The sequence below is a fragment of the Vulpes vulpes genome, chromosome 1, assembly GCF_048418805.1.
Source record: "Vulpes vulpes isolate BD-2025 chromosome 1, VulVul3, whole genome shotgun sequence".
Classification (NCBI taxonomy): domain Eukaryota; kingdom Metazoa; phylum Chordata; class Mammalia; order Carnivora; family Canidae; genus Vulpes; species Vulpes vulpes.
In genome coordinates, this window is record NC_132780.1 from 3,208,474 (window position 1) to 3,222,524 (window position 14,051).

The 14,051-nt window shown below is 40.0% G+C and overlaps 1 protein-coding gene across 3 annotated transcripts in view; it reads left to right on the forward strand.

Annotated features, from left to right (window-relative positions):
• DPY19L3 (dpy-19 like C-mannosyltransferase 3) overlaps window positions 1–14,051 on the forward strand; it is a 69,037-nt gene that overhangs the window by 13,871 nt on the left and 41,115 nt on the right. For all 3 annotated transcript variants that reach the window (XM_072749808.1, XM_072749814.1, XM_026010186.2), the window contains exons 4-5: window positions 10,498–10,588; window positions 13,528–13,649. In XM_072749808.1, coding sequence (XP_072605909.1) covers window positions 10,498–10,588; window positions 13,528–13,649 — 213 coding nt within the window. The remainder of the gene's footprint in view (window positions 1–10,497; window positions 10,589–13,527; window positions 13,650–14,051) is intronic.

A 14,051-nucleotide genomic window follows, 5' to 3' on the forward strand; every position in this document is an offset into this window, starting at 1 on the left:
TATAAAGCAAAAGCCACAGGAAATAAAAGAAGAAACAGAAACATATTAATACTGGGTTTTAATTCTTTCTAAAAAAAAAGCAAATGGTCAAAAATAAAAATATAGACAACCTAAGAAAAATAATGAATAAGAGATCTAATCTATAAATATCTAAAGACAGAATGTTCTTTTCAAATATCCATAGAAAATTAACGAAGACATTGATATATTAAAACATTGGGAAAATCTCAGATCCAGAAATACAGACTGTATCCAAAAATACAGTATATCTTTATCACAACTTGGCTTGATCCTGACTTTGGGGATAATGGTCACAGACTCTCATTATACTTTTAATTTATTCATTCATTTAAATACAAACTAAAGATAACTTTTAAAAAAGGTCACTTTCTAGAAATCTAAAAATATTTCATAACTTTTTGGTCACGGGAAATTAAAACTGAATTTATAGAAATTATAAATGAAATCTAGAAAATTATGAAAACCATATTTCAGGACTAGGAAATACAACTTAGAGCAATATTCAGAAGAATTTATAGTCTTAACTGTTATATTAGGAAATATGAATGAATAAACAAATGAATTCCACTTACAAAGTTGGAAAGTAAAAATCTAGGGGCAGAAAGAAGGATAAAAGGTAAAAGGAGACATTGATCAACCAGAAAGCAGGAAAATAATTAATAAATGAATGGTTATTTGGGGAGTGAAAAATAGGGGTAACGATGAGGTAGGAAATACAAATAACCAAAATAAAAAGTAACAGAGAAATACAGAGATCATGAAATGTCCTAGCAAAGAAATAACTACAGAGACCATAAAATAGGAAAGAGCCACACAAGTCTATTTTGTTTGATCCAGTGCAAGTTGGATAAAGGGATGAAACATGATTTTCTAGAATATAAATTATCAGAACTGGCCCCAGAAAATATAATTATTTCTGCAGATGTTTTAGAGAAAACTTGCTAAAGAGCTATCCATCCTACACCCCCTTAAGAGCAGACCCCATTGATTTTATGGAGGAATTTTACCAAACTCTTAGCCAAAATATTCCAGTTCTAATTCAGCCATTCTAGAACACCAAAGAAAAAACTTCTAACTTATTTTTATAATCAGGTATAACATACCAAAACTAAGGATCAGAATGTAACTACAGTCAATTTTCCTTAATTCTCAGCAGTTCTATTCTACAAGCCACTGAGAACACTGAATTAGAGAATACTGAACCATTACTCCTGGGGTAGAACGGTTGTGTGTGTGTGTATCACATAGATCTTAAATTCTAAAAACTCTTCCTGGTAGTTTCTATTTTCTTTATTTTACAAAATGAGGTTCAGGATTGTTAAGTGACTTGCCTAAGGCTACGCCACTAAGAGGTACCAGAGTTGAATTCAGACCCCATCCATCTGGTCCCAGAGCTGGGGCTTCACTCGGTGTGTTGCACTGCCCCTTACTGTAGTCACCTTCTGATCATTTCTGTGTGAGTGCTGGAACAAGAGGCAGAGCACAGCTGGGAACTGTGCACATTAGGGAACGGAAATTTTCACTGCTCTGCACATGGCTGCAAAAGCACAGCAAGTATTAATTTTGTCAATTTTGTTGTTACAGATTTTAGCTAGTAAGCAGATTTGCAAACCAGAAATCTGAATAATGAGAATCAATTGTATATAATCTAGATAATATTAAAAAAAAAACAAAGCTCAGAGACTAATCCCACATACATATATATTGAACCAAAGATTCTAGTTAATACTAATAAAGAGAATCTAGTTGCATATCAAAAGTATAATGTACCATGAAAAAGTCATTTTTATGCCAGGAAACTAAAGGAAGTTGTTGGGAAATCTAGTGATATACTTGTTTGCTATGTCAGTACTTCAGAAGATGCAAAAAAAGGTATTTGAAAAAAACTCTAACATCATTTCCTTGTAACATATGTAACTTAAAATTAAGAATAGACCAGATGATCCCATTACATCACTGGAATAAAAGACAAAAAACATGTGATTATCTCAGAAGACACAGAAAAAGCAGTTGGCAGGGGGATCCCTGGGTTGCTCGGTGGTTTGGCGCCTGCCTTCGGCCCAGGGTGTGATCCTGGAGTCACAGGATCGAGTCCCACATCGGGCTCCCTGCGTGGAGCCTGCTTCTCCCTCTGCCTTTCTCTCTGTGTCTCTCATGAGTAAATAAAATCTTTAAAAAATAAAAAAAGCAGTTGGCCAAATTCAGCAACTCTTCACAATAAAAAACACTCAACAGACTAGAAGTAGAGAACTTGAGCCTCCTAAAGGGCATCTGCCCCAAATCCCACAGCTAACATCATATTTAATGGTGATAAATTGAAAGCTTTCCCCCTCAGATTAGGAACAAGACAAGGATGTCTGTTCTAGCCACTTCTATTCAACATTCTACTAGAGGTCCTAGTCAGGGTAATTAGGCAAGAAAATGAAACAGAAGGCTCCAAATTGGCGAGGAAGAAGTAAAACTGTCTCTGTGATAACATGATCTTCTATATAGAATCCACTAAAAAAAACTATTAGAATTAATAAATGGGTTTGTCAAGACTTCAGGATACAAGATCAATATACAAAAACTAATTACGATATTTGTATATAGTAGCAATGAGCAAACCAAAAATGAAATTAAAATAGAGTCATTTACGGTAGCAACAAAAGCATAGGATACTTTGAGCAAAAGAAGTCAAAACTTAAACCATGTTCGTGAATTGGAAGACAGTATTAAAATGGCAAGTTGGTGTTCAGATTCAACGTGATCCCTCCCAAAATCCCAGGGATGTTTTTGCAGAAATTGACAAGCTGACCTTAAAATTAATATGGAAACTGAAAGGACCCAGAATAGCCAATGCAGTTTTGAAAAAGAAGAACAAAGTTGGAAGACTCACACTTCCTGATTTCAAAATTCACTATAAGGATACAGTAATCAAGACAGTGAGTACTGACATGAGGGTAGATGAAGTAGAATTGAGAGTCCAGAAATAAACCCTTACATTTATGTGCAGTTGATTTTTCAACAAAGATAACAAGACAATTAAATGAAGAAAGAATAGTCTACAACAAAGGATCTGGGGATAACTGGATATTCATGAGCAAAAGAAGGAAATTGGATCCTTTTCTCATGTATACACACACAGATTAACTCAAAGTGGATCAGAGACCTAAATGTAACTATGAAGCTTCTAGAATAAAACATGAATAAATCATTATGGCTTTGGGTTAGGCTAAGCCATCCTAGATACAACACCAAAAGCACAAGTGATTAAAGAAAAATAGTTAAATTGGACTTCCTCAAAATTAGAAAGTTTTGTGCTCTGAAGCATACAATCAAGAAAACGAAAAGGCATCACTTAGAATGGGAGAAAATATTTATAAATCATATGCCATGTAAGGGATTTGAATCTAGAATCTACAAAGAACCATAACTCAATAATAATAATACAGCTCAATTTTTTTTTTAATGAACAAAGGCCTTGGATAGATATTTTTCCAGAGATGAACTACAGATGGGCAAAAAGCCGATGAAAAGATGCTCAGCATCTTTAGCCTGTCAGGGAAATTCTAATCAAAACCAAGATGAAATAACACTTCACATCCACTGGCAAGGCTGTAATAAAAAGAAATGTAATAACAAGTGTTGACAAGGGTGTGGAGAAATTGGAACCCTTCTACACTGCTCATGGGAATGTAGAATGGTGCAAACACTTTGGGGAATGGTCTAGCAGGCCCTCAGACACTGAAACATAGTTATCGTATGATCTTAGCAATTCTCCTAAGGAAATACGCAAGGAAAATGAGAAAACACCCACACAAAAACTTGCACATGAATATTCATAACAGCATTTTTCATAATAGCCAAAAAGGGGAAACAACCCTAATGTCAAATAATGGCTGAATGGATGAGTAAAATGTGGCATACTCATAGAATGGACTATTATTTGGCAGTTTTGCAGAGAATTGATGATACGTGCTACGTTAGAGGAGCCTTGAAAACATGCTAAGGGAAAGAAAGAGGTACAAAGGACCACGTATTGTATCATTTCATTAATACTAAATGCCTGGGAGAGTCAATCTAAAGAGATAGAAAGTAAATTAGTGATTGCCCAGGGCTAGAAAGCATGAGGGATTTCCAGGGTGACAACTCAGAGGTGTGGTGTTCCTTTTTAGGGGGAATAGTCTAAAATTGATTCTAGTGATGCACGCATAACTTTCTGAATATAGTAAAAGCCAATGACGTATACTTTAAATGGGTGAATTGTATAGTATGTGAATTCTGTCTCAGTAAAACTTAAAAAAAAATAGATACATCCTTTTCTTAAATATAGCATGCATACATTTCAGACCAAATGCTAAGACCTTACCCATTAGGGAAACACTAGAGCAGTGCTATCTAGTAGAACTTTCTATGAGGATGAAAAGTTCGTCGTGCTATATTCATGCTCTAGCCATTAGCTAAATGTGTTCAGGAACTGAGAAACTACGTTTTTCATTTTAAGTAAGTCGTTGGCACACATGGCTAGAGGCATCATGGCATTAGAAGCATATCCCAAACCAAAGCTGCCTGTTAGCGCTGTTTAACATGGCTTTGGAGGTACCGGCAACGTAAACATGAGAAGTAAAAAGAACAATTGGAAAGGAGGAGGTCACATTATATGCAGATCACGTCGTTACATACCTGGAAACCGTAAGAATAATCTGAAAAAAATTATTACAAGTAGTAGGAAAACTCAGAAAGTAGCAGAGACTGAATCCAAAATTAAATACACAGACCCCTAAATATTTTATTTTTAAAATGTGTCAAAGTGAAACTAATAGGGAAGGAAGACCTCAAATGTGCTTTTTAAAAAGTGCTCTCTGGCAGTCCCAGTCCACTTCCTTTGTCTGTTTACCCCCCAGCTCTCCCGGGGTGATTAACCCTTTCTTCCCTCTTTTCTCCCCGCCAGACCGTCCCCAGTGTTGACTGTCAGCTGCACGTTGCTTCCCGTTTCACTGTAGAGGGGAACCCGCTGCCCTCCTAGGTCCTCTGGTGGGGTCCTGTTCGTTGAGCTGACAAAAGACAGATTAAGAGAGAAGCAGACAAATGTAATACTAGTTCTACGTGACACTAGAACCTTCAGAAGGAAATGGAGACCTGCAGAAGTGGTTAAACCCGCGTGTTTTTATACTAGATTTGACCAAGAGTAGGAAGCTGGATAATATAATAGGACCAAAAGGTATGAGCTAGGGGTGGGCCAGCGGGGTGAGCTTATTAGCAAGGCCTGTTTGTTCAGACTCCTGTCCCCTGCCCCTCCATCTCCGGAGATAAGGATGGTCTTTTCCTCCTGGTGTGGGGAGTACAGCTTTCACAAGAGTCTTAGGACCTGCTTCAGGGGAGAGGTCAGAGGGTCCTTCCTGCACCTGCCACTTCTCGAATCCCTTCAGCTTCAAACATCCACAATGCCAACATGCCATATTAGGAGGTAGCAGATCCTGAGCCCTGTCACCTGAGGAGGGGAAGCAAGCTGAAGAGACCTTCCTCGTGCACCCACCCCCCGTCTGCGTGGACGTGTGCCGACTTGGTCCCCGCGGGTGTGGACCCTCTCCCCTGCCTTCTCCCAAATTACATCACTCCAGCAGTTGGGTCTGTATTGCCTTCTCCCGTGGCAGGTGGGGGGGGCTGTTGGAGTCCCACTTTCCCTTTCAGCCACTGTCCCGTTGTTGTCCCCTTCCCACGCAGATGCCTAGAGTTTGTGGGCCGGGAGCCTCTGTCCCCCCTTCCCGCGCCCTGTCTTGAGCCCACCCCGGTCAGGCTTCGGCACAAAGTTCTGGCTAATGTCACGATGCCCTCCAGGTTGCTGGATTTAGTGGTCCTTGCCCGGTCCTCGTCTTCCTCGGGCTCCGCGGCTTTCCCTGCCCCCGGGACACGTGTTCTGGATTCACTCCTACCTCCGCAGCTGATTCTTTGGCTCCTTTGCAGGCTCCTCCTCAGCCTTCTGACTTCTCGTTGGCAGAGGACCCAGGACTTGGCTCTGTTCTTCTGTCTGCGTTGAGAGCAATCTTTAAATACCGTCTCTGTGCTGATGGCACCCAGATGTCTCTCCCCTGCCCGGACCGCTCCCCTGAACTCCAGACTTGCATACCCCACGCCTCCTCGGCCGCCTGAGTTCGGGTGGCCGGTGGGCACTTAACACCCCCCACCCCAGACACCTGACCGGCCCTGCCCTCCGGTGCTCCTCTGTGTGGCTCCATCTCTGTGACTTGCAGCTTCATCCTCCAGTGGCTCGGGGTTTCTGCCCTCGCACGGTCCTGGTCCCCAAGGCCCACCTTATAACCTCAGGTCACGGTATCTAGAACGTGATGGCCTCTCGCATCCTAATCCCCACCTGGCTTATTACGGCAGCTCTCTCCTGCTCCGGATCCTTCACAGCCCGCCTCTGCGTGTCTGAAGCCACACTCTGACCTCCCCCTCCACTCCTGCACACACACCTAGCTCAGAGTACAAGCCTGCAGTCCTTGTCACCTGCCAGCGCCCAGTGTCTGAGCCCACGTCACCTCTCAGACTATCCAGCCCTCTGGCGCCCTGACCCTCCTTGCTCCCTCCAGCTCGGACCACACTGCCTTCCTCATGGTTCTCCAGGGTGTGTGTTGGCTGCCCTGTCTGGTGAGCAGGCTCTTCTGCAGGTGGCTCACTGCCTCGCCTCCTCAGATCTCTGTTCAGTTGTCCCTGCGTTGATCCAGCCTTACCCCCTCACCTGCAAGATCACAGCACCACCCATCCCTCGCCACCCCCTTCTCTGCCTTCTCATATTCTGCTTGTTTGCTAAACAAGCAAATTCATCCCTCTCTTCTACATTATAAATTCGGTGAAGACAGAGATTTGTGTCTCTTTTGTTCCCTGCTGGGTCTCCTAGCAGGAGAATGCTTGTCACTTTTTGGTCATCTGTCTGTTGAATGAATGAATGAATGAATGAATGAATGAATGAATGAATGAATGGGAAGATAGAGGAAACAGACCAATGAGAAGCACAGAATCCACTGGGGCTGGGTTAATAGTTCAGGCAAAAGGCTCTTCCTTCCTTCTAATTGATACCTTTCCTTGAATTGTCATTTTCCTTTTTAAAAAATGCATTATTCCTTCTCATTGAAACATAAACCCCTTTTGATCCCCTTGGGATCAAAGACCGAAGTTTCACACCTTTGATTCCCCAGCAAATAAATGTTGAGTGATAAGGAAAGATCATTCTCATTTGGCTAAAAAAGCACTCCTGTCACTCAGTTTTTACCAATCTTGTACAATTTACGGTAGTATTTTCTCTGTTATTGTCACATTTACTTGGTATCGCAGACTTTGCATATCTTCTCACTGAATGCTCTTGCTAAGTAAGCAAAGACTCTTTAGAATAAAGAGGGTGAACCCGTGAAGCGGGGACTGTGGTGGTACCAGGACTGGCGGTGGCTTCTGTGCGAGCCCAGTGGGTGCACGGTCTCTTCAGCAGCCGTCTAACCCCCCACACGCTGCTTGGCAGCTCTCACCCATCAAGGCATTAATCAACTCTAGGGCAAGAATCATTCCATTCCAACAGATGGACAGGAATCTAACCAGACCATAAACCACGTACGCGCCATAAATGTGTTTGCTAAGGGCATGATTCCCAGCACAAAGCTTCAAGAACAGCTGTCTTATCGTGAGCTACTGTTCCTTGGTGAGATGATTTGTTACCTAATTCTGAGACGGATTACATGTATAAAGTTAATCTTTCCATGGCTTCCCCGCCACCAGCAGCCTAGTTATTTTGGGTGAAGCTTTTGTAAACAGAAGTTACTTACATGAGATTTAAAAAAAAGGTAATGAGAGGTTTCCTTTGGCGGTTTTGATGTCATATGTCTACAAGGGGTTGTTATGTTTTGTGTGTTTCTAGGGGATGCAAATTATTAATTGTGAGCAGTCATTTCTTTATAACGCTTTTTCCTTTTAGTACTTCTGTTAATGCACTATATAAACTACTACTTAAATATGACTACTTACTTTTTAGCTGTACGGTTCCGTAAAGACACAATGCTTCCATCTATTTCTTTCTGTCATTATCTTCAGAAAAGATGTTTTCATTCTCCCAACATTGCTTTCCCTGTGGAACCGATGCAAATTAAAATATGAAGTATTTGTTCATTTTGCATTCTTTAGAGGGTAACTTCTATTGGTGTACATTTTCACTGGCACAATCCACCAGGCAAAGTATAAATTGCTGTAAAACTGGAAAAGTGTTTGAATGAGTAAAGCAGATGTTCTCTTAGCATGAAGCAGATGTAAAACTTGCAAGTGTCTGTCTAATAAAGTATAGCATTTGGTTCCATACAGCTGGTGCCAAGATTACCAATTAATCATGTTTGAATGCTTTTTTACTAATTAGGACCCCCTCTGTTCTTTACACATTCCGGGTATATTAAAGAGAGGGGTGGAGCACCAAAGCTTTCTACCTTTGTACCTTTTATTCCCCATCTTTATGTGGTCATTCTTCTTTTATCCTTAGAACTGCGTTGGATATGAAGCCCCCCTTCATGTGAATGATTGATCTGGCTCTCTAGTTTGATTTGGGGATACGGGTTTGACATTAGAATATTCCATTGAAGACAGCCGTACTTTGAACACTTTAAGGCAGCTGGAGAGAAGAAAAGGAATGTAATTAGACTTAATGGGGTTTTTTTTTCCTTATTTGCATGAACAAAAGCTAACATTTGCTCAGTTAACGTCTATTCACAGCCTCTGTGGCTACTTGACCAAGTAGGAGTGGGAACACTGTAGAAGCAAGTGATACCAGTTTAGTTTTATGTTATGAAAAGCATGAGAGCAGTTTTTCTCAAAAATTAAAGATGAATGGATTAACATGACTGTTAAGAATTGCCTTTACCACTGTGAAAGATACAGCACAAAACAGTAGCAAATGCAAAAACTAAAAGAGCCCTGTTGCTGTATGTTGTCCTTTTTATTAGCAAGCGTGCTAATGAAAGTAAACCTCAGAACCTGGCTGGGCCTTTCTTCCATGTTTGATTTCCCCAAGATAAGCCTGCTCCCCATGGAAGGCAGCTCATTATGTAAGGTTTGCCACTCTGCTCCTCCCTCCGGGTTTTTTTTTGTTTTTTTTTTTTTAAAAGAGTTCACAATGATAAAACATAAGTTTGTTTCTCAAGGTCAATAATTGGGTATTTATACTCAAATAACCGAGTACTTCTTCAGTGCTTCATTCATGAGTCAACTCACTTCTTTTTAAAGGATAGGAGAAATATTTAAACAGTAGAAGCAGTACATGGAAAAAAAAAAAAGCAATACATGAAATAATTTCAGGCCTGAAGGTAAATAGCATGAGTGGTTCTTTTCATGAAATGTTTATTACAGTTTGAAAAATAGTTGGAGGTAGGAAAAATAACAAAGGTATGTTAAAAGAAGCCTATCCCATAGAACATACTGTATTTCGTGTTTTATCATCTTCCCCCAGTAAGGTTGGGTTTATGGAAGCGGGATCTGCTATGGTAGGAAAAACAGAGATGGAAATACACATTAGACAGTGCGTGCCAGATTCTAGAGCCTGGCTTTTTGAACACTGGTGTAAAAGAATCTGTAATGACAGAAATGATCATTTTCATTCATTTATACTGTTTTATAAATATATGAAATACAGAATCTAAGAATATTAATATGATTATTCCAGAATGTCTTCCCCATCCTCACCACCAGTTGCCTCCAGATTTAGTTAATGATTTAACTTTTAAATTTCATAAAAGCATCTTAACAGCCAAATTGACTAGTGGCTGTCACTTTAAATTTTCAGTTCTTCTAAAATTGAATACTTACTTAAAAGTAGTTTAATATTTCTTGTATCCATTTGCCTACAGGAGCACCTTTCCGCGAGATGACTCTTGTCAATATAAAATTCACATGTAAAAGGTCTGCCCCATTTCACTAAGAATACCTACAGTCTTAGAATAAACCAAATTATTAATCTTATATAATACCATTAGCTTTTAGGTAGGTGTCTAATGCAATTATAGTTCTTTTCATTTGGAAGTTTTTTTTTATACTGTCCCTATTTTGATTCTCACTAGTATTACATAAGACTGGTGGCATTTTTTTTTTAAGTTTTAATTTGTGTGAAATAAAAGAAGATCGTTAACTGTGAAACATCAGCCTAAATGGAACTAGTTGTCTCCATTTTGTAAAAACGGTTTGTTATGGAAAAATCTTAAACATCCACATAAGTAGAGAGAGTCACATAATATAAACTCCTGTAAATCCCATCCAGCTTCAACGATGACCAGCCTCCTATTGTTTTGGATGGCCAAGATTTTGTAAGACTATGTTTTGAGAGGTTTTGGGGTTTTTTTTTTCCTTTGAAGTTGTAGTTCTGGATCCTGTTTCTGCTGTGACAATAGATGTTTTAAACAAAAAAAAAAAAAAACAAAACAAAACACAAAACGAGGTCATGTAAACCCAGTAGACCTAACTTTATTTCAGGAAGTGGAGCGAGAAATCTCATTCAGAACAGAATGTGGACTGTATTACTCCTACTACAAGCAAATGCTGCAGGCTCCAACGCTCATGCAAGGTAATTACAGCAAAGAGCTTTGCAGGGACCTGCTTCGTCCTTCTCAGTTATTTCCGCCAAGCCTACTTGTGCACTAAAGCATCTCAAATGCTTTATAGAACTTGTGTACTTTGTCTTTAAACTCGTGTAGTGTTTCCTGCTAACATAACCAGCGTTTTGCTCTGGAAGAAGTTCTCCAAGACCTCCCGTAACTCCCCTCCAGGCAACTCCATCCCCAAACTCATCTGTTGGCAATTTCTTGGTTTTGCTGCTGATTTTTTTCACGGTCGTTTGGAAGAGGTCTTCGCAAGGGAAAGGAGTATTGTCTGAAAACAGGAGGCACTTTGGTCAAACCAAAATTACAGTTGTTCTCGGTGTCCCCATCCGGTCCTTTATTTGGCAGTTGCCACTTTCCCACATTTTCACTGCTTGTGAGTGGTTTAGAGTCCATACGTCACCTTTACCTTGAGTCTGCTGATAGAAGCCCCAGAAAGGATCTCTCCTACTTCCTGTGTGCTTGCTGTGCTCCACACGAGCACACATGACAGAGACATTTGCTAGGTTTTGCTTGGATTCAGATACGTTTTTGGCAAGAATCCGTCATGGGTGATGTTTTGCACTTCTAATTCTATCACAGTGGGAGACATGAAATGTTGGTTATCTTTCTTTTTGCACCAGAAGTATTAGTTGGTTCCTGTGTAGATAGCCAGGCTCCCCCGTAATAAGGTTAATTACCCCTCAGCCTGTCACTTAATGGTCTTAGCAGCCCTTGATGCTTATTGCCTCTGTCCCTTATATCAGTAGTTACAAAAGTGACCTTCTGCCTCCCTCTTGTATTTGTCAGCTGGAACTCTGTTATTTAAGAAACCTTTTTCTCCTCAATTGTGTGATGACCCTGAGGAACGATTTATACAACAAAGACAGGATAGATGTTGATTTTCTTTCCCCAGACAGTTGATCCTCATTATTCACGGAGTCCATATTTGCAAATTGACTTACTCGCTAAAATCTGCTTATAACCCCAGAACCCGTGTTTGCGGTGCTCTTGCGGTCCTTCCCGGGCTTGTGCAGAGCAGCGAAACTGGTAGGCACCTGACTTGCATGTTCCCAGCTGAGGTGGGACAAGGTGATGCACTGCCGTCTCGTTTGAGCTCTCATTCTGCAGTGTCCTTTTCCCACTCTACCTAAGGCCATGGTTTGTGCATTTTTGTGCTTTTGGTTGGTGATCTGGCAGCCTCAGATGGCTCCCAGCATAGCGCTGAAGTGCTGTGTGGAGTTCCCAAGTGCACGCAGGCTGTGAAGAGGGCATTCAGAGAAAACATGTGTTAGATAAGCTTTGTCCAGGCACGAGTTAGAGTGCTGTTGGCCATGTGTTCGGCACTAATGAATCACTAATACGTATTAAAGAAGGTGCCTTTAAACAGAAACACGTAACTCAAGGTCTTGTGTTGATCAGTTGATGAAAATCCATGACCAGAGGTGCATAAGAACAAAACCCTGTATTTCCTACATGGCTCAGTATTGCTAATTCAGTGTTCACTTCAACTTTATGGAACATAACTACTGAGAGCAACGAGTCAAACTTGTTTTAATATAGTTTTTACATATAAAAATGTTTTTGAGATCCAGATAAAGTCCACGCAATGCAATTGTTTGCTTGCTTTCCCCCTTTATTCTTTTCTTTCTCTCTCTCTCTCTCTCTCTCTCTCTTTCTTTGTTTCAAGGTTTTATTTTTAAATCTCTACACCCCCCCCCCATGAGGCCAGAACTCACACCTTCAAAATCAAGAGTTGCATGTTCTGTCAACCAAGCCAGCCAGCCCCCCCCCCTTGCTGTTTCTTTTAATCTATAGATTTCTTTCCATATTTTTTCTTTTAATTTTTTGTTGAAAACACAGATTTATTTGTCTGATAGTTTTTCACTTTCTGGATATTGCTGGAGCACCATGGTGTCATTTCATGATTCTCTGTTGCCTGCATCTCCTATTAATTGGTAATTAGATCTAGAGGCTTGCTCATGTCTAGGTTCTGTTTTAGCAAGAGTCCTTCCTGCATGGTGATGTACACTTCCACACTGGGGGCACATGATGTGTACTATCTCTTTTAGGGTTGAGACTGATCCATTAATAAGTTCTCAATTAGCCTTTCACCTGATGGGTTAGCACCATTGGTGATCATTACCTAAATCTGTTAATTTCATAAGGACTATAAAAAAGAGGATGTTGTCAGATTTCTTAATTTCCTTTCCAAGCTGAGAGGTGAGAAATGGTATCAATGTAGTTTTAATTTGCACTTCCAGTAGGAGCGAAGTTGAGTATCTTTTCATATGTATAAGGACTGTACGTATATTTTCTTCTATGAACTGTCTCTTCAAACCTTCTACTAATTAGTTTAGCTTGGTTACAGAGGCACATGACCTCAGTGTAGCAACGGAATTCTATAAAAACAGGTTTATTTCTTGCTTTTATTATCCAGCCCCTATTTGGAACCTGCTGTTGTCATGACAGAGGGAAAGGGCCACGCTGAAGGGTGGAAACAGGCATTATGTTTTGGTAAAAGATGTCACATCCTCTCACGTGCCATTGGTCAGACAAGTCAAATGGCCAAACCCATAGGCTACTTATAGCCCCAAAAGGGATAGTTATAGGTCTCATGGCAAGAGGGCAGAGTGGGGATATAAAATCCTCTTGACCTAAATTTCTGTAGAAGAGCACATGGGTGTTTTTTATATCGTACATACTCAAGCTGCAATTCACTTATGTTTGTATAAACATGTAAATGCCCATCTAGTATACAGTAAGCTCCTTGAGGGTGGAACCGTGTTTTTTTGCTCACCATTCTATCCCCAGTGCATAGCTCATTCTCTGGCACACACTAAAGAATCTGTTAATAGTTTTAAATGAACGAGTAATTTATAATTATTTTTTCCTGATTTTTCAAATATCAACCTTTCAACCTTAGGTTTTCATGGCTTAATATATGATAACAAAACTGAGTCTATGAGGACAATTAACCTTCTTCAGCGAATGAATATTTACCAAGAAGTTTTTCTCAGTATTTTATATAGAGTTCTGCCCATACAGGTATGTTGTATTCTGTGACACTGAATTGTTAATATCACATGAAAGTCAAAATGTGCTATTATAAAGTTGAAACCTTCACGTATGTTATTCTGGTCTTGAACTGGCTTGGTAGAAAAGCAACAAAATCCTAATTTTCTCCAGATGTGTTGTGAACTTTGTTTTTTATTTATGTTTTTATAAGATTTTTTTGTGTCTATAGATGCCTCCTAGCCAATAATACGTGCGTGCAGTCTAGAGACCGATAGGTATTTTCATTTAGAAACGTGTAATCATGCCTCCCTTATCTTTGAAATTAAAAAATTGGAAATTAGCAAATCACAATGACCACTTCACATAAATAAGCCAGTACTGGACAAAGTTAAATGTAAGCCTTGTCTAAAGAATGAAGCCAGAGTCTTCAAG